At 41.6% G+C, this 23,596-nt stretch overlaps 4 protein-coding genes across 4 annotated transcripts; 3 read left to right on the top strand and 1 right to left on the bottom strand.

The window, feature by feature from the left end:
* The first annotated feature begins 5,044 nt into the window (after positions 1–5,044).
* Positions 5,045–6,294, top strand: LOC131680848 (uncharacterized). The gene is made up of 3 exons (XM_058961560.1): positions 5,045–5,061; positions 5,544–5,918; positions 5,985–6,294. Exons 1-3 carry the CDS (start codon positions 5,045–5,047, stop codon positions 6,292–6,294), a joined length of 702 nt encoding a protein of 233 aa, XP_058817543.1.
* A 46-nt stretch (positions 6,295–6,340) lies between these two features.
* Positions 6,341–8,127, bottom strand: LOC131681781 (uncharacterized). The gene is made up of 3 exons (XM_058962812.1): positions 7,437–8,127; positions 7,273–7,377; positions 6,341–6,684 (listed from the first exon to the last, which is right to left on the bottom strand). The coding sequence occupies exons 1-3, from the start codon at positions 7,820–7,822 to the stop codon at positions 6,615–6,617; spliced, it is 561 nt and encodes a 186-aa protein (XP_058818795.1). The 5' UTR covers positions 7,823–8,127; the 3' UTR covers positions 6,341–6,614.
* Positions 8,128–14,938: 6,811 nt separating this feature from the next.
* On the top strand, positions 14,939–18,868 carry LOC131684903 (heat shock protein 60A). Its single transcript, XM_058968150.1, has 4 exons — positions 14,939–15,127; positions 16,073–16,238; positions 16,301–17,158; positions 17,223–18,868. The coding sequence occupies exons 2-4, from the start codon at positions 16,074–16,076 to the stop codon at positions 17,922–17,924; spliced, it is 1,725 nt and encodes a 574-aa protein (XP_058824133.1). The 5' UTR covers positions 14,939–15,127; position 16,073; the 3' UTR covers positions 17,925–18,868.
* Positions 15,173–16,066, top strand: LOC131684904 (p53 and DNA damage-regulated protein 1). Its single transcript, XM_058968152.1, has one exon. It carries the CDS (start codon positions 15,579–15,581, stop codon positions 15,975–15,977), a length of 399 nt encoding a protein of 132 aa, XP_058824135.1. The 5' UTR covers positions 15,173–15,578; the 3' UTR covers positions 15,978–16,066.
* Positions 18,869–23,596: the final 4,728 nt, after the last annotated feature.

Genomic DNA, 23,596 nt, shown 5'->3' with positions numbered 1-23,596 from the left:
AGAAGGAAGAAGGAACGAAAGCAGCACGCGCAATTCCAGCAAAGGACGAATTTGAACCCGGAACCGCTACTCCGCCGGAAGGAAGGACGGTCCATCGACAAAACCGTTTTCTTCAACCGCCGAAAAGATCATCGCAACTTTTCCGGCCGATTAAATCAGCATCAACCAGCATCCAACAACCGCTGGTCAGAAACCGGCGCGGCCGATCGATGTGATCGCCCGTCATCGCAGCAGAACGATCGACAGCAGCAGAACTGGTGAGTCGTATCGTTCTTGCTACTTAAAAGTGAAGGGTGGCGTCCAGGGATTTAAGCCGCCAGAGCGCAAAACGCTCAAGAAGTCGTCCACGGACGGCGATAATTAGGGACGCGTCCATGAAATAGGTTGTGTGTCGGCCATTATGTTCTAGCCGACTTTTTATGAACGCCACACACAACCCTTTAATTAATTAGCCACCCGGGTGCAAAGCGATAGCCGTTGAGCGCTGGAGCCGTGATGTGACGTCACAAATTTGGAGAAGAGAAAAGCACATTAGCTATCGTCAATGAGCACAAGTAGGGAGAGAACACGCACACAGAAACAGAAGATAGGCCTAGAATTTTAAGAGTGGAAAACATAAATCTTGAGCGTTTTTTCAAAACGTCATATCTGCAATGAGTTACTCTCTCTGTTTACTTTCCCTTCTGTTAATAATTCAGTCACTTTAACATTTATCCCTCAGCTCTTTGCATAATATGCTAGTTAAAACCACCGTCTTTCGATCTGTACTGTAAAATAAGTGAAAAGTGTTATAGTGACGCCGTAAAAATCGAAAGAGAAAGTAAACAAAGAGAGTAATTCATTGCAGATATGACGTTTTGAAAAAACGCTCAAGAAATATGCAATAGAAACGAAAATCTTTCCGCCTGTAGCGTAAATAAATGTAGTTTAGTCTAAACGTACTAAAATATTTGTAAATCGGTGTAGTACTCCCTCAAGGTTTTAGTCTCGTTTAAGTATGGTTACGTCATTTCGTTCTGTAGTTTTCGTTTTGTTTCACTGTCTTCCGCTTGGCGGAATTTGATGAGTGGTGAAAGCTTCGCTTTCAGCATGTTTGTGCCACCTGGTGGTGAGTGGCTGCAGTTCCAGTGAGGATAATTCTTGAGCGTTTTTTCAAAACGTCATATCTGCAATGAGTTACTCTCTTTGTTTACTTTCTCTTCTGTTAATAATTCGGTCACTTTAACATTTATCCTTCAGCTCTTTCCATAATATGCCAGCTAAAACCACCGTCTTTCGATCTGTACTGTAAAATAAGTGAAAAGTGTTATAGTGACGCCGTAAAAATCGAAAGAGAAAGTATAAACAGAGAGTAACTCATTGCAGATATGACGTTTTGAAAAAACGCTCAAGAATTTAGGTATGGGGAATTTCTTACCGCCGATTCTCTGAGGGTGATGAGGTTTTTTGATGATTGCTGCTGCTGATAATAGGGTCGTCTACCCGACTTTTGGAGGCTAATTTTTGATAAGCCTGTTTGGTTCGATCCTGATTAATTTCTTTTAGGTGAATCTTCTTCAGGCACTCGCCCTAAGAAGAGTCTCGTCCGGGCAAACAAATCTTGGCGTGCAGTCTTCCTACGGGAAGTGGCGCATAAGCTGCACGCTTGCTAGGGATCGACCACGGCTGGCTACAATAGGTTCTGAAAGTAGCTCCTCAGAATCCTACAGAGATCCTCGGGAACTCTCAGTCTGTGCAGCGAATCGGCACTGTTGAAGGCGTATGCTGAAAGATCTCCGGGGACTTGGCTTGCAACAACACCAGCTTTTGTCGCTTCCATACGTCGAGGAAGTTACCATCGACACACTTTTGCAACGCGGTCCTGAACATACCGGGTTCGTTATGATTGCTGTTTTCAAAGTCACGTTGGGGATACCGTCTAGCCCCGGGGCCTTCTTAGTTCTCAAGGCTTTTGTTACCACTATCAGCATCCCGTTGGTTAGCCGTGCTGACAGCCTCGCTACAATTCAGCATGCCGATGAGCTGTCGGAAACATTAGTGAGGGCGTGTGATGTACCAATGTCTAGGAAAATGGAGTCGAGGAACTGCTGCCGTCCGGCTTTTTGGTGGAACGAAAGGCTCAGCATCCTCCGTGCTGCCTGCCCAAAAACCAGAAGACGCGTTCAGATAGCAAGATCTGAGGCAGTCAGAAGAGTGTAAGATGAAATTCCGGGCGACGAGGGCTGCCTTTAAACGCGACATACTGCAAGATAGTTGGTGGTAATTCCACCTGCTACAAGGAGCTGTGCAGAGGAGTAGACGCTAATCCCTGGGACAATGCTTACGGTGTCGTCGTGTCCAAGATCAAACGTCCAATGACACCAGCTGAAATGTGCGCAGACAAACTGAAAATTATCGTGGAGGGTCTATTCCCGAAGCACGACTCAATCGTCGATACAAACGGTGGAAATGCTGGTGACAATCGTGACGAGCTCCTTGTAGTGGCGGAAGGGCTGAAAGCGAAGAAAGTTTCCGGTATCCCCAACATGGCACTGAAGACTGCGATCCTGCCTTGACGAAGGCTACTTCCCGGTTAGATGGAAGCTGGTGTTGCTGCCAAAACCAGGGAGGCCACCAGAAGATCCAGCATCGTATCAGCCTATATACCTGCTAGATACTTGCGGTAAACTTCTGGAAAGGGTCATCCTCAACAGGCTGACGAACTGAGCTGTAAGTGAGAACGGACTATTACAGAAGCAGTTCGGGTTCCGGAAAGGGGTCTCGACGGTAGACGCCATCCACACAGTCATAGTGAGCGCGGAGAGGGCATCGTAGCAAAAGAGGAGGGGTAATCGCTACTGCTGGATGGCTATAGCCGTACCACTAGGGTGTACAAGGTTCTAAAAAGCTACTTTCAGATCCGAGTACTGGTCTACGAAACGAACATGAGGCAGAAGTCGACTAGGGTCACGGCGGGAGTTGCTCAGGGCTCCATACGTGGCCCAACGCCCTGGAATATAATGTACAACGGAGTGTTAACAATGGAACTACCCAGGGAAGGAATGCACGAAATGCAAGAAGACTGGTAAGAGCGGACTCGTTGGCGAAGCGCAGACTTTGGCCGGGCACGGATGGTTCCGGAAGTACCTGCATCGATTTGGGCATGCTTCGTCACCCCTTTGCCCGGAGTGTGTGAACGTGCAAGAGACACTGGAACATGTGGTCTTGGAATGCTCTAGGTTCGAAGAAGTTCAAAGGGTATGCCTGGTGTGACTGTTGACAATACCGTCGAAGAGATGTGCCACGATGAGCATATTTGGGATGCTGTCAGCAGAGTAGTTACGAGTATACTCTCCGAGCTGCAGAGAAAGTGCGAAGGGACCAACAAGGTAGTGCCGTTGGCGCACATCGGGTTCCGGGAGAAATTCCGCTACCAGAGAACTCCGCTGGGGACCAATTGAGCAGTGCGTGACGTAGCACCGAATTCGTTAGGCTTCGCCGGAATCGCCGGGCTGATCTCGACACCCTACCGGGTAGCTCGTGGGAAAGCTAGATCCACCGCTGAGGATTAGAGTGAGTAGATCGCATCGAACAGCTAGTAGTAAGTCGGTGGGGAGCCAGTGAACCGGAAGCTACGCTCCACTCGGACCCGCTGGATAAACAACAGTACTACTGACTGGCCCGTTGAATAGGCTAGGTCCACCGTCGGGGACTAGATCCAGTAGATTGGAACAAAGCGGGACTCACGGAAAATAACATCGGGTATCGGGACAAATCTACCGCCGGGGAGTTCACAGTAGGGTAGATTCACCGCCGTGGACTATCAGATTATATCGCGACATGAATGGAAGCTGATTGGCTCTCGAAACAGACATCGATACCGAGAGAAATTCCGCTACCAGCGAACTCTCAGTCGGAGCAGGGTAGTTCACCGCCGGGGACTATCCGAGTAAATCAGGATAAGGCTGGGAGCTGAATGGCTCATAAAATCAGTAGCCAAACGGCTCACTGAGACGAGAGTTATATGGCGACGTAGTAGATGGAAACAGAAAGGAAGAGGAGAGTCGAGAGTTAAACGGTTCAAAGGTGGAGCCATTTCATGGATCAAGTGAGGCTCCGCGATAGCTACGGAAGACTCGAGAGTGCAAAAAAGAGGTACGACGAAAGCGCAACGAGACCCTTTATTCAAGCACTTGTGACCGTCGAAATAAGATCAAATATTCCAATTGGGCAAAACTTCTTATATCTAACACAATTCGCCTTATATCCATTTTGTTCAGCTTCGTAATAGGAGGAAGGAATATCTTCATCTTTAGAAGTTGAGGGACTGGAACAGAAAAAAAGAATAATCGTTTGCTCACCCTTCCTTGTGTAAAGCATGCAGATTACCTGAATACAATGTGGGTAACATCTCCAAATACACCATTGTTCGCATGGTACGGTAACTCCATGGTTTCACAGATTGCCTTATGGACACAAGCCGTACCATTATATCCGTACCTAATAAAAATTATAAACCTTCATTATATACCCTCAATAAACTAATCAAAACAGCTTACATATCCATGCGCTCGGCTAAAAGTTCATACACAAACCGTCGACTTAATTTGGTTGCATCGATCATTCTCCGCCTCCTAGCAATCGTTTCCGGGATGTTGTACTTGGAGTTTTTGAACAATGTATACCATAGTCGATACTGGGAAGCATTCGTCGGCAAAACGTAATTCATTTCGAAGTTGTGGGACAAATAAATATTCCTTCCAGGTATATCCAACGGGATAGCTATCGCTATAAGGAACTGGAACGGAATAATCACTAGCGGTAGTGCTAAAATGATACCATCTGATAACCGTTTAAATTTACTAACCCCATTAGAAGAACCAGATGGAAATTCTAACGCACTCCGTTCCAACCTTCGGGTGGAACACAACTCAGCGAGATTTACGACTGAGGATACTGCAAACAGTATCAAAGATGCACATAAACGTATAGCTAGTTGCATCTTGCATATCATGCTAAGAACTGACGGTCGAAATGCAAATCAGCTATCACGAAGGAAATAACAATGACCCCGTTGATAAGGTGTGAAATTCTTTGGTTAGTTAAAGAGCTCCTGTTCTAAACAATCCCCTTATTAGTGGTCGATTTGTCGCATTGGGAAGAAAGATTGTGATCTAATTACTGATAAAAAGTCTGCATCTTTTTGGGGTTTAAATAATGAGAACTAACGGCAACCAAAACGTGCCATGAATAAGTATCGTTGAAGCCAGAAAAAAAATATTTAAAAATATAAACGTTTAAGTTAGGAAAAAAGGATTGAAGAATATAAAATCAATTTGTATTTTGGTCAATTCTCGCCAATTTATTTAAAAACAGTAAGTACTATCTCCTACACAGTCCAGACTGAAACAAGTGCTAATTACAACATAAGCAGCATCGCCGCGAAATATGTGCAATATCTTTCTCTAGTCACTAAGCAAACCTGCCCTGAGCAACATGAACTTTCTTAACGGCCTCGTAATAATTTGTTACTTATCTGTCCTCACATCTTCCGAACCACCCAGCTTCAGCTCAGATAATGTACCTCGTCCACGCCAGAAAAGAGCTCTTTTATTTCCACGCGGCAATCCGACTCGCCACCAACTGGTAGCGGGATTTGGCATTCCAGTGGACATTGTTCTCGAGTCCATAAACGTCGGTTACGTGTTCAAAGCTGTTTACTTTCTTCCCTGGAATTCATCGCACTGGATTCCACAGTTTCTTCGACGGGACGAGGAGCTACTTTTTCAACCGACGCTAGAAGAAGCGCAACAGCAAAGAAACTTTGTCGAAATAAGGAACGGAAACGATGCTGGCGAAGAACTCCACCAAAAACCCGATAACTGGGTAGACCGGGCACGATGGGTGATCTACCAGGCGCTTGAGGCAATCGCGGATCAGTAAGACACATGCGTTGAAAATCCTAGATTCTTAAAATATCTATTTTTTAAATTGTTTCTTAACAGCAAAGGCTTCAGCGGTCGATCGTGCCTGTTAAGGACCATTTGCGAAGCAGCCGAGGCGAAATTTACTCACTCGAGTGGAATTTTGGGTGAACTGTTACACATTCTGTTTACCCCATCTACGACCAACGAACCGATAGAAGACAACGAATTGCACAACGAATATAGGAATGCGGAAACATTGGCCCAGCAAACCAGCCCCCGATATGGCCGTTCAATCTGTTCCGATATGTATAGAGAGTGTCCTCTGTCACTGTTGGACATGTTTACTGGGGTGAAGAAAATGGTTTCGGATGAGGATAATATGCGGTGACTTTTGTTTCGGTAAGCGATTTATATTAAATTCAGTTATCGCTTTAATTAGTAGCTGTCAATGGTTCGTTACAAGCACTTTTTGTTGTATCAAAAGCTTAGCCTAAAGTTAGTCTGAGTGACAATAAAAATCTATCAAATTTTGTAAAGGTTAGTAGCAAAAGGTTCGAACATGTTAAATAAGTTGAGCAATAAATAAATAAATAGAATAAATAACATTAAAAACGCTCGAAAGCGATAGGATGTTTTACGATAGACTTAAGGCTGAAGGCGGATTCATTGTTTCATTTTTACGTGCACTTTCACTTCCGATCCGCGAGCTTAGATTCGATTGTGACGATTGATCATCTTGAGAATGCTGGTTCCTGTTTTATTATCTGGGCAGTGCGCACTAAAAAAATAAACAAAAAGGAATGATCATTAACTAGTGCTGTTCTGCAGTACTGGTTCTATAGCAGAAATGACCACGACATTCGGGAATCGTGTCCATATGTTGAGCTACTCAACATTCAGAAGCGCCCTGTAAGTCTGACAACTTTGAAAATGTCATAATAGCACGTAGAAAAATGAACCCAAATGGTTGCCTTATTAAATTTATTTAAATTTAAATTTGACATGGAGCTGTCCCATTTACTGCTAACTTATACAAAATATGAAACTATTTTGGCGATGCACAAAAAGGCTATAACGAACCAGATCACTAGTTTGATCAAGACCAGAGCTGGAACCTGAATAATGACGCATATCAGTATGAAGCAATAGCCGTCCATTACATTTAGTGGAATTCAATGGTTAAACATATATTTGAAGTAACATAATTAGCCGTTTTGAATACAAATCATTTGAAACTCATCATTATTCGGATATTTTTTTCTGTCAAAACACTATGTCAATTTTCAGTATCCTTACGCTTCTAAAACAGAATCCCGCGATAAAGATTCCTTACCACGTCCTAGCCTATTGAAATCGTCGTACTTACATCGTGTGTCCACGCTGACCGCAGCACTGGCAGATGCATTTGAGCAAAATTGGACAGGTAACTTCCCCGTCCGGTCCCTTCAGATTGTGAGATAAGTAGATATCACTGTAATAAAGTTATCATTAGAACCGAACACTTCCAACATGTATCTCTAAATTTCCTACCGTATTTCCTTGTTGGCTTTGCAGAAACTACAATACTTCCCTGCGTTCTTCAATATCTCCCAGTGATCCTGCCAGTTTTCCTTATCATGCTTGTAGTTTCCCTTCCGTCCCGGAACCTTTTCCCCGGGAACTCCTTTGTTCGATTGACCGTGACTGTACATCTCGCCTAAAACACTGCGTACCGCACCGCCCGGCGCAGTCTGACTCGGTTGAGAATCGACCCCAACCATCAGGAGGTATTCCTTGTACGGATCGTTCTCGTCGTGCTCGTTTGCTTGCCACACTAGACGATTGGTCAGCTTGGAACGGACCAGGGTGCCCTGTGGATTGGCCCCATTCTTAATGGCGGCCGTGATCATTTCCAGCGTTTCTTGACTGACGGACATAACGTGCACTATATACTGGAACTCAACGGAAAACACTGCTCACACCGAGACGGACGCTGAAGGAATGGAACCGTCTACAGGATGGTTATGAATGAAATCCAAAGTTCATTCATAAATTCGCGCGCAAATGCGTGTGCGGTGCTGCGATTCCTGGAAAACGGTCAAAACGTCTGGGGAAGGGAGAAACTTCCATGGAATTCCAGTCAGCTGTTCGTTTGGCCTTTTAATCCTTTTAATTTTCACCAACAACCTCGATCTTCACTGGAATGAGCATGAATCGAAATACGCGCCAAACTGGTGTGACATTCGATACATTGGTAACCCTCGGTAGCCAGTGTGTTATTATTTACAGCGGTACTGCTACCATATGCATCTATTATAGAATCATTACCCTCTAAGAACGGTTGGTTTCAAAATCGTCCAATGAAGGACGTTCGTTGGACCAATTTGGACAAACGTCCATCGTTGGACCCGTGTTGAACGATTTTGAAACAAATTTTTGGACGTCTCAGTGGGTAGTCACAATCCACTCAAAATGAAAGTTGATGGCTTTTCATAAGTTCGCTAAAAATCGCTGAACAAATCCTAGTAAACGAAATGGCGCAGATTTAAATCAGCCCTCTACCAAGCAGTTATTTGGCTTTGGAAATGCTTTCAGGAAAAAGTTGATTGCTTGTTCATATGAGTTCACATTGCATGAGCGAATATCTTGCATGGCACAATCGCATACTTTGTAAGGCAAAATATTTTCCAATATTATTACCATCAAAACGACGTCAACATTTCATAAGGCATTATATACAATATGCTCATGTTGAGAAAATGGCGTCTGAAAAATTACCTCGTACTTCATATTCCCATTTATGAACAACTCAATTCCGTGTTATATTAACATTTTTTCCGAATAATATACCAGATTCATTAAAAAAATTGTATTTTGAACGATTTTTGCAGATAAACGTTTTGATCCCTTTTGAAATTTCGCACTGGTTTTGTGCCCTCTCCCATAATCCCTTTTCGGCGAGACGTTAGCTTATACTGCGTGCCGGTGCGTCCTTTTGTTTACAGCAAACGATTATGTTACGTTTATTTTGATCCCTTTCTTTGTGTTGCGATGTTTTTGTTCCCTTTTAAAGTATAGTCTTTTTCATTAAGAAAAGGGCCCATAAACAAATTTTTCTGTTTTGTTGTTTGGTGTATATGAAGGGCCCATATTATTGGCTCGAATCAAAACTCGTCGAAATGTCAATTGACGATAGGTTCATCCGGAGTGTTCATTTGTGTTTACATTTTGCTAGCGTTGCCAATTTTATTTTGTGTCCACCACCCAATGTGGCTACGCCACATCGTTTTTGCGCGTGCTATCCGACTTCGCTACCGCTCAGTCGGACTTAAACCAGTGATAGCCCCTATGTTTGAGTAAGCCGGGCAAACGAGTGGATCACTTGCTTCCGATGGCGGGTCGTAAACAGTAATTTGGAAAAATTGTGCCAGTTTTTCGTATTTATTGATAGCAGGTGTCCTTACGAGTGCATTCATATCATTCTTAAACCTTAATTATTCTTTTCTGATTTTTAAATTAAAACAAACCAAATTAAATTCAACCAACAAACTGACAGTTGTCCGACTAAATGACGTATCTGCAAATATCTCGTTCGCCTCATTGTTAACCGGGACAGCACCCCACACAGCATGATCTGGTACTTTGTCAATCCGCTAACAGCCTGCCATCCCAAGTTTCATCCGCAAACTATGGTAGATCTGATAAGGCAATCTACAGAGTCGTGCAAATCGCACGGGTTTGGATGTGTTATTGTCCTAAAAGGAAACAAGCTAAAAAATGTTTTTTCAATAGTTTCGGGCTTAAAAATTGGAAAAGGACAGAGATATTAACTCACGGTACTAATCTGCATCATAATATGTCTTAACCCGCACACCCCCAAAGATCCCTATTGCCTATATGTATGGGACCAATTTGCGATCATAGGAAGTTTAAGTGTTGTCGAAAACTAAATGAAATATTCGATTAAGTCGAGCTCTTTCGTAAAACAAAACACATTTGGGTTTTTTTAGGATATACTCCAAATTAAGAAAATTTAACTTAAATTTGAGTATACTTAACCCGAGGTTGAGTACAAACACCTAGTAATGAGCAGTAGTTTTTGCCATGGTTAAATGGAAACTAGCTTTAACATAGTTTATCTAAGTTTACCTTATTCAACGATACCCCGAAATAGGGATCTTTAATTTGGAAATGCCAGTTTTTCACATTTATTGATAGCAGGTGTCCTTACGAGTACACTCATATCATTCCTAAACCTTAATTATTATTTTCTGATTTTTAAATTAAAACAAACCAAATTAAATTCAACCAACAAACCGACAGTTGTCCGATTAAATGACGTATCAGCAAATATCTCGTTCGCCTCATTGTTAACCGGGACAGCACCTCACACAGCATGATCTAGTACTTTGTCAATCTGCTAACAGCCTGCCATTCCAAGTTTCATCTGCAAACTATGGTGGATCTGATAAGGCAACCTATAGAGTCGTGCAAGTCGCATGGGTTTGGATGTGTTATTGTCCTAAAAGGAAACAAACTAAAACATGTTTTTTTTCAATAGTTTAGGGCCTAAAAATTGGAAAAGGACTGAGATACTCACGGTACTAATCTGCATCAGAATATGCCTTAACCCGCACACCCCTAAGGATCCCTATTGAATCGAAATCACTGAATTTTACGTAGTTTTTTGAATGCTCATGTAGAGTCCGCTTATGGAGTTTCCACTGTTGTGAAAGAATACTTAAATGATGATGTTGAACGGTGAAAAAGTTCGTCTAAGGACAATCTCACATAACTGTACCTAAAAAAAATTCATAGGATAATTTTTGGAAACTAATTCACTGTTTGGTGCAGTTTGCACACGAATGATATTCTTTAAAAATGATGCTGGAAACAATGTTAACAGCACTTGTGAGCAATATCGAGACATGAAACGAGACATTGAAGACGATGTTTGATAGAAGAATTTTATCGATATTGTCGATTGGCTCATAGCTGCCTCGTTCTAGCGATTAGACGTCCTAGGATTTTTTTCATTGTGCTTCGTAAATTTTCTTATCCTCACCGATGGGCAAGATAGCTTCAATCCGAGGTAATCTTTTCGAACAGAGTAACTCAGCAATTTTCAGAATTACTCGCAAATTTTTCAATACGGCAATTGTTCCATTTAAAAACAAACTGTTTTTGAGCGACTTAGTGGAATGTTATATTAAACACTTTTCTGATGCCTTCCGTTTTAATTCCACTATGTTATAAAAAATGCAAAAATGCGCTTTAATATTACATATAGGTATTGGATACAAACACTGATGAAGGCTGCAAGTCGTAGCCGAAATACGTATCTGTAATATTAAAGTGCATTTTAGCATTCTATATAAAATAGTGGAATTAAAACGGAAGACATCAGAAAAAGTGTGTAATAGGCAAAGTAAAATAAAGTGGGAGCAATGCTGTAGAAAAATATTTTATGAGGCTGTTTGATTGAAAATCCCATGTCTGACAGTCTGCCAGTGAGCAAAATAAATTTACATTCTGAGCGACAAATCGGAAAGATGTTTTTCCAACTGAAAGGATTAGGATTCAGTTCGGCCAAATACAAATTACATATTTGTATTTGGTTAGGCGAAGTGGATTTAGAGGGAAGGGAAGTTTTGGTTCCGTTTGAGAAAAATCAATTTGCGCTAAATTTTGAATGGATCCCGATCACCAGGTCAGGTTTCTGGTTGTTCCCTGGAGAAAGTAATAATATAAGGTACCGTCATGAAAATTCATAGCGACAATGTTTCAATCTGTGGACTGCAAATGACTCCCAAGCAGCGGCGGATAATGTATCCAACTAATGCTTTACCTCCAAGGAAGAGGATCTCTGCAGAAGCAGCAAAAAAGACGATTCAGACGATACATCAGCTTCCGTCAACGTCAACGGAACGTCATCGTCCCATCAGGATAAGTTAAATGTGTTTCTCTTGTGCCCGTTCACACGTGCCATGCGTCAAAACGTTCCGTGCCGTTGATGTTGTGTGTGAATGTCGTGTGAGTCGTACTGCACTCTAACTGCATTGCTTCGATCACTACGCTACCTTCAAACGTTTGCCAAACGTTTTTCAGACGTCTGATTTATTCGGAATTTCAGAAGCACACATTTCAATTCCATCCTAAACGTCTATGGCTCTTTCGGTGCGGCGTAAAGAAAACAGCGTGTTTCGTAATAAACTATATAGATTAAATCTATTTCCATTTCATTTCGTTTATATAGGGACTCAAAACAATAACCCATTTTCAAACAAATTATCGGGTTTTGTTTTATTAATTCTGTTGGCTAGCTTTTGAGAATGGCAAAAAAGATTGCATAAATCGAGAATAATTGGTAGCTTGGTTTTGTCGAATTGCACAGAGTGTGTGACGATGATGGTTGCTGATGTCGCACGGTAGTTGTGACGACTAATCATGACGACGATGCTACACGTCTGTTGTCTGTGGATTTACATTTCCAACATGTATTGAAAATAGTTTGGAATGATGCGGAATATTTGTTATCAAAATAATGGACATGCTCGCACGTGTGTGAAATTCTCGACAAACATATGATTAGGGCTCAAAAGCCAACTGCCAAAACTCACTTCGGGGGAAACTCCGAGCAATTCTTGACTTGCTCAGCACAGCCGTTTATAACAAACAAAAGAGCGAAGTTTTCTCGTTCGTTGGCTGCTATGGACCTTGCTTGGACAATAACGATTTCGCCAGAATTTCTCCTTAAAGTGAATTTTAACTTTTGGCCCTAATCATGTGTTTGTCGAGAATTATATGCTTTAACTCCCCATTTAGGTGATGAAAACATGACAAAAACCGTGTTAAGGACGATTCAGACGATACATCAGCTTCCGTCAACGTCAACGGAAAGTCACCGTTCCGTCAGGATAAGTTACATGCAGTTAAATTGAGGCATTCACACACCTCATCAACGGCACGGAACGTTTTGACGTACGACACGTGTGAACGGACACAAGAGAAAAGTAATAAACTTATCCTGACAGAACGGTGACGTTCCGTTGACGTTGAGGGAAGCTGGTGTATCGTCTGAATCGTCCTTTAAATTTTAGAACAGCACTACACTGAACGCAGAAGTGAATTAAAATCTATCTGAAAACATACATAGTTATTTTCCATGTAGGTTTTTACTTGACGTCTATGTGCAAATCCCATAAACATATGAAAGATGCTACAGCGCAAATTCGTTAGTTGGGGGTTCGCTAGTTGGACCATTCGTTAGTTGGGTGTTCGCTAGTTGGGGCATGCCCCAACTAAAAGACACTCTTATGTCAAAACTGAAAGTCAAAAACTGATTGACGTATGAATATGGTTGATTACTGCGGCGATCTAGGAAAAAAGCATACTTTGAAATAAATATTTCGCTTCTTCCGTTCAGCCTCAATTAGTTTGTGTCGCAGAGAGCTTAGTTTACTAACTTTTGAAGGTCATATCTGATGTATTCAATCACATTGTCCAATGGTTTTTAGCTGCCACTAGTATGTTTGTGCTTTATCGGCTTTTTTCCGATGGTGTATCCATTTCCTGTTTTATGTGAAGGAATTTATCAAAAAAAATATTGATGGCAAAAAGAACACTAGTGACATACTTTGTCACAAAAAAACAACTTTAAACTGGAAGGAAATAGCCAACTTTTGTGAACTATAAAATATTTCTGTTTGTTTTTTATTGAAAGAAAACAAAAAAAAAATCAGGGTTTCCCTTGGGTAATTTGTGTCAGCTGTCAGTTGCCCAATTACCGGGACGATTAAAATCATTGGATCAGTCACATACATTTTATTCGAAATACCAATGAGAGTTATTCGTTTTTGTTAATAGATTTTATGTGAGATGCCAAGATGCCAATGATTGATTATGGTAGTAAAACTCGTGTGATTTTTTAATAATTTTTAGCTGAATTTATTTTTATGTTTTATGGACCACATAGTTATGATTAACCAATAGAAACATTGTTCCATAAATTCAATTGCCATTACTGCAATGTAACCATATAATTTGGTTTATCTACTTAAAGCTTTGGATGCCACAAAAGTCATGTAAATTTGTTATTCTGTTATACTCCTGTTCATGCAAGTGCCCTCGTCGCCTGAGATTAAAAATCAGTAAGTCGATGACATCAGAATGCTTGATACCTTTTAGCGTAGACAAGTTGACAAACGGCTGTAAAATATAAATCCGGAGAAACGAATATAAACCGTTGAAGATTAATTTACTAACCAACTCAAAGTTTACACTGAATTTTCTCCAGGCATCAACGTACTCAAAACTGGCCATTCAATGTAATTTTGCTTCAAACTGTATTCAAAATAATGGATAGAACACGACTTTCGAAACCTAAATTGGCCAGATTCCCCAGCTTGAAAACAATTTTACTATTGAGTTCTACAAGATGACGACACGAATGAACTCATGATGAATGAAGTTCATGTTTGACAATTCTCGGTGGTTTGTTTATTTTGTCAGTTGCGTGAGTGCGAGTGCAACGGGTGCTCATCTGTTACATTCGAACTCACGTAACTTCCATGTAAACAAACCACCGAGAATTGTCAAACGAAGTTCATCCGGCTCATTTTGTAGGGTTATGTCGGTTGGTGTAAAACCTAATTACTGATTTTTTCACATGTGCAAAACATATAACATTCATCTGATAATACAGATAAGCTTCGTTCACATACAATGCATCGATTCGTTAATGATTGTTATTGATGTGCAATAATATGTTATATGTGCTACTCCTGTGACTTTCAATGGATACACATAATATTAATTGGATTGCCATCAACGAGGAGCTATGTGATGTTTTTAATAATTTTTATCAGATTTCTTGGTTCAGTGTAATTTTTTTTGCTGTGCACACTATTTTGACAGCGGTACCGCTGAATTGAAAAGATCTCCCAGGAAAAAACGGCGTAGACGTCGAACACCTTTCACCCAAAACACCGCCACACCGCATCTTTTCCAGAAGTTTCACCGGCGAATGTCAACAAAGCGGAATGATCACCGATGGTATTTCTCCATTCATCATTCTACTTTCAAAGAGTTTGCATCGTCAAGCAGGAGCCCCGTTCAAGAAGTGAAAAAACGTGTCACGCAGTTGATAGTTTTTTGGTGTGCAATCTCCGATAGTGAACCAATCTTTTGAAAAGTATCGAGTAATTGAATCAACACACATCCGGCTTCTATAGAAAAACCAGGTAAGTTAACGTTTTAAGTGGTGATTAAAGTTGGATTGAGTTGAAATTGAAAATGCGTTTCACTTGCGTATGTTATGCGGTGAAAAGCTAGGTTATGTTCCAGAAGTTTCATCAGTTTTACTCGACTACTTTGATAACTTATTATTTGCACGGGAATCTGCCAGCTTAGCAGTGATAAGAAATGGCAGCATATGGGTCAAGCAATCTTGAATTGAAAAAAATCCACTGATGAATTCAGCTGCTAGTTGTGAACGTTCAATGGCAGCTGCCTTGCGGCTGTTACGTAACTTGTAGCGTGTAATGCTTCGGACATATGATGCAATTTCGTATATCATGTTCTGCTGATTCCCGATGACGATTAACTTTAACCAATGCTTTCATGAGTGGGGTCTAATCTAGAATTACCGTCTGTCTTTCTCGGTTTGACCCCGGAACAGTAGCTCTGTCCAAAATGTCCGTCTCTGATAAGCAGAAAACGATTGAAATCTTGCGGGATACAGAAAGGATTGGTGATAAAGTTCTAATGCACAAACAAGAACTGATTGCCCTTGATAAACGGCGCCAGGAAACACGAGAAGCTACTCGTACCATAAGGAACAACTTCCCTAAAGAGGATGCCAAAGTTTGGATCACAGTTGGTTCCTTGCTAATTAAGATGAAACGAACAAAAGCACTGGAGCTGCTGGAGAAAGATGCTGTACAGATCGAAAAAGAAATTATTCGGATTCGTGCAGAACAAAAGGTTCTGGTCAGCAAGCAACGCGATCTAGAGCACGATACTCCACTGAGGGGGTTCGATCTAAAACCGTTAAGCGATGCGGAGATCTCTGCCTTAAGGGCTAATATTTAATTTCAAAACAACTCAATCCAACTTAAATTTTTAAGTTAATGTTAAGATTTATTTTACGCTAAATTTGTCTGATTTGTAACATCCGAAATTCCCAGAATGTTCCGTTTGCCGACAGTGTTACGCTGTGCCGCCGCCCGTCAAGTCGCGGCCGGTTACCGAGGCTATGCCAAAGATGTTCGCTTCGGACCGGAAGTGCGTGCCCTAATGCTTCAGGGCGTTGATGTCTTGGCTGATGCCGTTGCCGTTACTCTGGGCCCGAAGGTAGTAACTTTATCTTTCTCATTTTTGGACCTTGACGTAACAGCTATTTCCGAATTTTTCAGGGCCGCAACGTAATTTTGGAGCAAAGCTGGGGCTCCCCAAAAATCACCAAGGATGGTGTCACCGTTGCCAAGGGTATCGAACTGAAGTGCAAGTTCCAAAATATTGGTGCTCGTTTGGTTCAGGACGTTGCCAACAATACTAATGAGGAAGCTGGCGATGGAACCACGACAGCCACGGTTCTAGCTCGAGCTATCGCGAAAGAAGGTTTTGAGAAGATTTCCAAGGGTGCAAATCCGGTAGAGATCCGTCGCGGTGTCATGCTGGCCGTCGATGCTGTCAAGGATCAACTGAAGGCGATGTCCCGCACGGTTACCACACCGGAAGAAATCGCTCAGGTTGCCACCATTTCCGCCAACGGTGACCGTGCCATCGGTGATTTGATTAGCGAAGCGATGAAGCGCGTCGGAAAGGACGGTGTTATCACCGTAAAGGATGGCAAGACGCTAAACGATGAGCTGGAAATTATCGAGGGGATGAAGTTTGACCGTGGCTACATTTCACCTTACTTTATCAATTCGAGCAAGGGGGCTAAGGTCGAGTTCCAGGATGCTCTGGTTCTGTATTCGGAGAAGAAAATCTCAACCGTGCAGTCGATTATTCCGGCACTGGAGTTGGCCAATGCGCAGCGTAAACCGTTGGTCATTATTGCGGAGGACATTGATGGCGAAGCTCTGAGCACGCTGGTTGTCAACAGACTCAAGATTGGGCTGCAGGTTGCAGCTGTCAAAGCACCCGGCTTCGGTGATAATCGAAAGAGCACATTGTCCGATATGGCCATCAGCACCGGTGGAATCGTGTTCGGAGATGACGCTAATCTGGTTAAATTGGAGGACGTACAGGCGTCGGATTTGGGACAGGTGAATTGAGAAATAAATTTCTATTGCATGTATTCATCATCCATTTTACGTACTCTTCCCGCAGGTGGGTGAAATCACGATCACCAAGGACGATTGCTTGCTGCTGAAGGGTAAAGGAAATCCCGATCAGGTTGCTGCTCGTGTCGAGCAAATCCGCGACCAGATCGCCGAAACAAGCTCCGAGTACGAAAAGGAAAAGCTACAGGAACGATTGGCTCGCCTGTCCTCCGGTGTGGCACTGCTGAAGGTTGGCGGTTCCAGTGAGGTTGAAGTCAACGAGAAGAAAGATCGTGTAAACGATGCCCTGTGCGCTACCCGTGCGGCCGTCGAAGAAGGTATCGTTGCAGGAGGTGGTACTGCTCTGCTGCGTTGCATTGCCAGCCTTGAAGGTTTGAAGGCTGCCAACGAGGATCAGAAGGCCGGTATCGATATTGTGCGCCGGGCATTGCATCAGCCGTGCACACAGATTGCCAAGAATGCCGGTGTCGACGGAGCCGTTGTTGTCGCCAAGGTTTTGGATCTGCAGGGAGACTTCGGTTATGATGCATTGAACAGTGAGTATGTCAACATGATCGAACGGGGCATTATTGATCCGACCAAGGTTGTGCGAACGGCTCTTACCGATGCCTCTGGAGTCGCCTCACTGTTGTCCACTGCCGAATGCGTTGTGACGGAAGAACCTAAAGCGGAAGGTGCCGCTGGTATGCCAGGCATGGGTGGTATGGGTGGAATGGGCGGCATGGGAGGAATGGGCGGAATGATGTAACGTGTGTAAACTAGATTCTATCAATAGCAACTTTAAGACTACCTATGCTTAAGACATCCGACACGGTGAAGCTACGTGGAAGGATTTACCCGGGAGCAAAACCTAGCAAGTTGACAATATTTCCCGATATATCCTTCCGGATACCTTCGTTAGTTAGGGAAAACGCATTTAACAGTAACTCGTTTGAACTTCTCTCGCATTTTCACAAAGAAACGGCGCAGAAGCAGAGTAATTAAGAATAAGCCAATCTTCCTCCCTACTAAGCGGCCTTTCTATCAGTAACCGAGAGCGCGATTGTGATTAAACTGTGAATTCATGCGGTTAAACGTCTGATAGAGGGTGAATGTTTTAAATTAAAACAGCCTACCATCAGTAAATTTATGAAGAGAACTTGCGGAGCGAGTATCCTTGATAAGAAGAACAAAATCACACGGAACGAATATTATTTGTGTTATTTTTGCATACGATTGAACAGTATAGGAGACGAATAGTAGCTAAGTTTCTTCCCTTTCTTTGTTTTGTCGAATAAGTTCTATTTGTACGCATATGTTATTTTCCGACAGCTCTAGTTTCCCACTAGTTTTTAGTAATCATCGAATTGCATAGAATTGAGAGTGCGAACTTAGTCAGAGAGTAGTTGTAAAGATTTTTTCTACTGTGAACGTATGTATATCCATTATGTTTGGTTATAAAAACAATTAGCAATTCTGTAGGGTAGTTTGTAGATGAAAATAAACAGAATCGTACTCCGGGCCCGGTAAGGCAAACACAACAGAGACTCGAAACCAGGTAGTTGAAATTTCGCAGTTGTGAGAGACAGTTAAAAGACACAAATGCCAACGATATCTTGTTTGGCAAACGCATTGTACGATAAGCCACACACACAAACAAAAGAGCATTTAATGAAGAGAATATAACTATACATGTTTTATACAAAGATGAAACTGTTCCGACTTTTGATATACAACCCGATTACTCCATTGGATTTCTTTCATTTGGTTGATCCACATTTCCTACATTTTTTTTTTCGCCTTGAATTTTCTAAATCCTAAAAATTGCATTTAATTATTTTCTCTGTTACCATGTGCAAAATATTGAAGCCGAAAACAGAGCTTTCGAATAAGTGGGTTAAAAACAATCCTGGTAGGTAGCTTCGCTGATTTTAGCAGCAGCACCACCTTCTGGATCTTCCATCTTTCTGGGAAGTAGCCTTCGTCCAGCCATTTCTGTAAAACTATCCTGAATATATATCTAGAAACGCCAGGATTGCGGTCTTCATTGCCACGTTGGGCATATGGTTCGTATCGGGAGCTTTCTTTGCATTCAACGCTTTCGCCACTATAAGAAGATCGTCATTGGAGACTCGATACTCAGCTAGCATTTCCACGGTCTGTATCAACGTTCGGTGTAGGCAGCCATTCTTCGGGAAAAGACCCTCCACGATAATGTTCAGTTTGTCAGTGCATATTTCAGCTGGCGTCGTCGGACCCTCGACCTTGGCCATCACGATACGGCAAACGTTGCCCAAGGGGTTAGCGTCTACTTTCCTGCATAGCTGCTTGTACCAGGTAGACTTACTAAGCACTATCTCACGTTTTAAAGCGCCCGGAACGTCACCTTATACTCTTCCCTTACTGCCTCAGATCATACTTTCTGAGCGCGTCTTCTGGCTTTTGGGCAGACAGCACGGAGTAAGTGCTTCCACAATGGATCACCTGGTGATCGCTATGGGTGTACATTTCATGTTATCCAGCAGCGACGCACTGCAGAATTGTACGTCGATGATGGATTCCCGGCCGTCTTTATGGAATGTGCCAGCGGAAGCTTCGTTGCACAGCCTTCCAGCTTCGCCAGGGCTTCTAACAGGTTGTAAACTCTTACGTTGATCAGCCTGCTACCCCACTTCAAACCCCAAGAATTAATCTTCTCCTATAGCAACCGGCGTTCATCCGACCAAGGATGCAAAATGCCTACCTTTTCTGCGGCTGTAATTTTTCTGCCTACATTCTCGTTTCTCTTTCGTCTCTGCTGTCGTTCGCTATTGCAGGACGCCCAGTGCTGTACGGCAGTCTGTAAGCAAAGCAGTAACATGACAAAGAAATACTGCCCCCAGTACAGCCACCAGACGAGAGCGGTACAGCTTCTCTTTCCTTATTTTACACTTTTTAATATTTTTGATCTATTCAATATTTTCAATCACTAACGACAAAAATAAATGCGGTTCGTTTGCGCCACGACCCGGCATCAACGCTTTCGTGTACGGGCCAGGGTTGCCAAAATTAAATCTGTATTTTTGTCCTTAAAAATCTTTTCATCTGTATTTATTCTTCGAAAAATCTGTGTCGATATCTGTATCGAATCAGTTGAGTCGTTTAACTTGGATTTTGCTGGATTATCTATCGAAGATATTAATTCCTGTGGTTTAAATCAGTCAAGCAAGGACCTGTCTACGTCTTCATAAAAAACATACAAATCGTTCTGATATTTTACATCCAGAAACTTGAACTTTACCGATGTGCACAATGGAAAAATAAATTTCTTCTTCATTTAAATACTTTTGTTGATATATAATGTAATATACATTAGGTCGACTCATGTAGCTATCGAATTTTCGGACAAAAAATTGAGAATTAACAAAGTCACAGAGCATTACAATTAACGTTTCTGGAAATAGACTTCAGCCAGGCTTTTACGGGGTGCTAACCTGAGTGTATTACAAACCTTTACCTTTCAGAATGTACGACCACTCTCAAAAGCAAAAATATATTTTAATATAAAGGGCTATGCTGAGAGAGACACAGAGGATGTATTACTGAAACAGAAAAAAAATATTTCAAGAAATAGTTTTTGTAACATCATTTCTCAAAAATCTGTATATCTGTACACACACACAAAAATCTGTATATCTGCACATACAGATTCTTGGTCTGAAAATGGCTGAAAAATCTGTATAAATGCAGATTATTCTGTATTTTTGGTAACCCTGGTACGGGCCTCTCCCTTTGACTACGCAGAGAAAAGTGTACAAAGCGATAGAACAAACTTTACTACGCCACACTCTCACCGAGCAGTCGGAGTACAGCAGCAAAACAAAAATGTATTCTACTGCTCTACGGGAAAATGTACTCGGTTTGGCTACAGTCAGAGAAGAGAAGGGCCACTCAAAATCAAAACTTCTCACAATTCTTTTTAAAATCACTAGCGGCACGTGGTGTCGAAGCCCTGCAAAATACACTGTTAATCAACACATTAGTTCAAAATTATACGACGTTATTGGTATAAAATATCTAGCAAATTCATCCCCGATAATCCGACAAGTGGTCAGAATATGTTCTACCAAATAAAAATTGTCATGCAATAATTAACCCATCTTTCAAACATTGACTGCGTTTTTGGGTTGTAAACGGATATTTTACTGTAAAAATTAACCTATCTTTTTCCATCGAAAAACGAAAGTTTTAATGTTGAAGTATGTAAGCATACATTTACGTTTAAATATCGAAACTTTTGACTGCACAGTTCATTCTTAGCGCACTGCCCAAGAAACATTTTCAATGGATATCTTCCCAATGGTTATTGTGTGTCCTTTCTTTTGAGAACCACCAAGCAAGGACAACAAATTTAAACGCAAACAGCATTTTGTTAGCCAGCCATTTTCCTTTTCCAGGATTCGATATAAGTTTTTTGGTCCTTATAAAAGTGGAGGAAATTAGTTTATAATTATTTTCAATCTTTAATATTGGAGGCTGCTTTGTATAAATTCTCATGAGTACCTTTTCAAGGATTTAACGTCGCATTTCAATTTTTACGATATGTCACCAAGGTCTGTAAACCATGACAATCGTTCTGACTACTCACTAGTGCTGCCACAATTAAACCTGTACTGGGAGTTGAAAATTCTTCGTATTCTGTACCAACACAATGACAAACAGAATCATTTTATATAATTATTTTTCATTCGAGATAGTGATATACTGAGTTGATGTTGCGAAAAACCAAAAAAATCCGATTCGGAATCAGTTGTTTCATTTGCGATAAAATTTCGCCAGAAAACAGTCAAAACTACGAAGTGTTCTTTGAAATTTTCATGAAAATGTTAAAAATCTGTCTTCTGAAAAAAAAGAAGCTGTGACCAAAAATCAGGCAATCTATGAGACGTTTGTTTGACAACTCAGTGGAGGGTTTTGTAACAAGTTTGTTTTGCTTTACTACTGCAAACACAAACATCTTTCATTAGTTCCGATTCGTTTGATGTTGGATCGAATCAACGATTTTGTCGGACGTTGTGCCCAGCAAAGCGGAGTAACGTCAGAAGCAACAATCAAGAAATAATCAGCTGATCCAACACGTCTCATGGATTACCTAATCGTTAAATAAATCTGTGACATTAAAGAAAAATTTGTGAATGTGCAACCCTGGCTGGGGTTTGTATTGACATTTGGATGCGAGATGTGACAAACTTGTATTCAGCAAATCAAATGAAGCCTATGGGTGCTTACAGAGTGGCGGCGAGAAGCTAAGCTGGGGCTAGGGCTGACATTAGAATGCGAAAAACCTGCTTGCTGCAAACCAAAGGGATGCTGTCAGAGTGAAAGCCGAGCGGATCTGCACCGGCTACCTGCTTTTACACTGACAGGTTCCATTTGATATGCTGCAAGCAGGTTTCTGGCATCTCGCATCCTACTGTCAGTACCACCCAAGTAACCCAGAAGCATAACGTAGCGTAATATCTGCTTTAGATCCACATATAATGCTGTCTTGAAGAGCCGTGAAGTCTGATATTATGCTGGTATTATGCCAGAAAAGGAGAAATATAGTGCTATTACTGTGCATAGATTGACAGCTCGTTTCTGCAGTACTAATGCTATTAGCATTAGCTTCAGTTGGCTGTCATTGTCCGCCATGGTTTTAAAATCATTTCTTATGTTTCCTTTCGGTATGATGAGCAAAAGGGAAAAATTATAAAATGAAATGTTCTGTTTAAAACCGTAATTGACTCTCTTCTAATGTATTGTAATGAATATACTTAATGTGTTTTCGTTCTCACATGATATGAATGTTTCACGAAAATTACCTTTAGTATGTCTCGAACTGAGGTACCTTGCCTCGTCCTTCACGGTAAGTGCGCTGCGTTTGCTCCCTAGACTATATTGCATATGTTCGATTGAAATGAAATATGCCCAATATAATCTTCAAGAAGAGTTGCATAACAAATAAACCCATAGCATTACAATAGCATTATATCGGCTGTTTATTTGCTCTAGAATGGTACTAAATGCACTTGTAAAGCTTACATGCTTTAAAGATCCTTGAAGCATGTACGCGTTATATCAGCTTTATATACGCATATAGAGCCAGTGTTAATGCTATATGTCGGTTGCGCTATTATGCATTATTGTTGCTAATATATAGTTTTATTGCATTGTTAATGGTGAAATGGAGTTTCAATGCAACATTAGTGCAAATGTATAGCCAATATAGTGCAATGGCTTAATGCTTATGGTTACTTGGGCAGCACATACACAGTTTCTCGCCGCCACTCTGTAAGCGGCCTATCACAGTAAACGCAAGCAATCCGCGCAGATCCGCTCGGCTTTCATTAGGTTTGTTTCAATACACGGTTCTTGCTCCTAGTTGCTCCGTAGCAAACAGGAATAAAAAAACTTGCTAAT

This window comes from Topomyia yanbarensis, chromosome 2, assembly GCF_030247195.1.
Source record: "Topomyia yanbarensis strain Yona2022 chromosome 2, ASM3024719v1, whole genome shotgun sequence".
Classification (NCBI taxonomy): Eukaryota; Metazoa; Arthropoda; class Insecta; order Diptera; family Culicidae; genus Topomyia; species Topomyia yanbarensis.
The sequence above is the reverse complement of the archived record's forward strand: the minus strand, read 5'-3'. Positions and strand labels throughout refer to the sequence as shown.

Coding starts and splice junctions, on each gene's coding strand:
- LOC131680848 (XM_058961560.1), top strand. Junction 5,919..5,984: donor CTTGAGGCAATCGCGGATCA/GTAAGACACATG, acceptor GTTTCTTAACAG/CAAAGGCTTCAGCGGTCGAT.
- LOC131681781 (XM_058962812.1), bottom strand. CDS start 7,822: ATGTCCGTCAGTCAAGAAACGCTGGAAATGATCACGGCCGCCATTAAG. Junction 7,378..7,436: donor AAAGCCAACAAGGAAATACG/GTAGGAAATTTA, acceptor ACTTTATTACAG/TGATATCTACTTATCTCACA. Junction 6,685..7,272: donor GGTCAGCGTGGACACACGAT/GTAAGTACGACG, acceptor TTATTTTTTTAG/TGCGCACTGCCCAGATAATA.
- LOC131684904 (XM_058968152.1), top strand. CDS start 15,579: ATGTCCGTCTCTGATAAGCAGAAAACGATTGAAATCTTGCGGGATACA.
- LOC131684903 (XM_058968150.1), top strand. CDS start 16,074: ATGTTCCGTTTGCCGACAGTGTTACGCTGTGCCGCCGCCCGTCAAGTC. Junction 16,239..16,300: donor CCGTTACTCTGGGCCCGAAG/GTAGTAACTTTA, acceptor CGAATTTTTCAG/GGCCGCAACGTAATTTTGGA. Junction 17,159..17,222: donor AGGCGTCGGATTTGGGACAG/GTGAATTGAGAA, acceptor CTCTTCCCGCAG/GTGGGTGAAATCACGATCAC.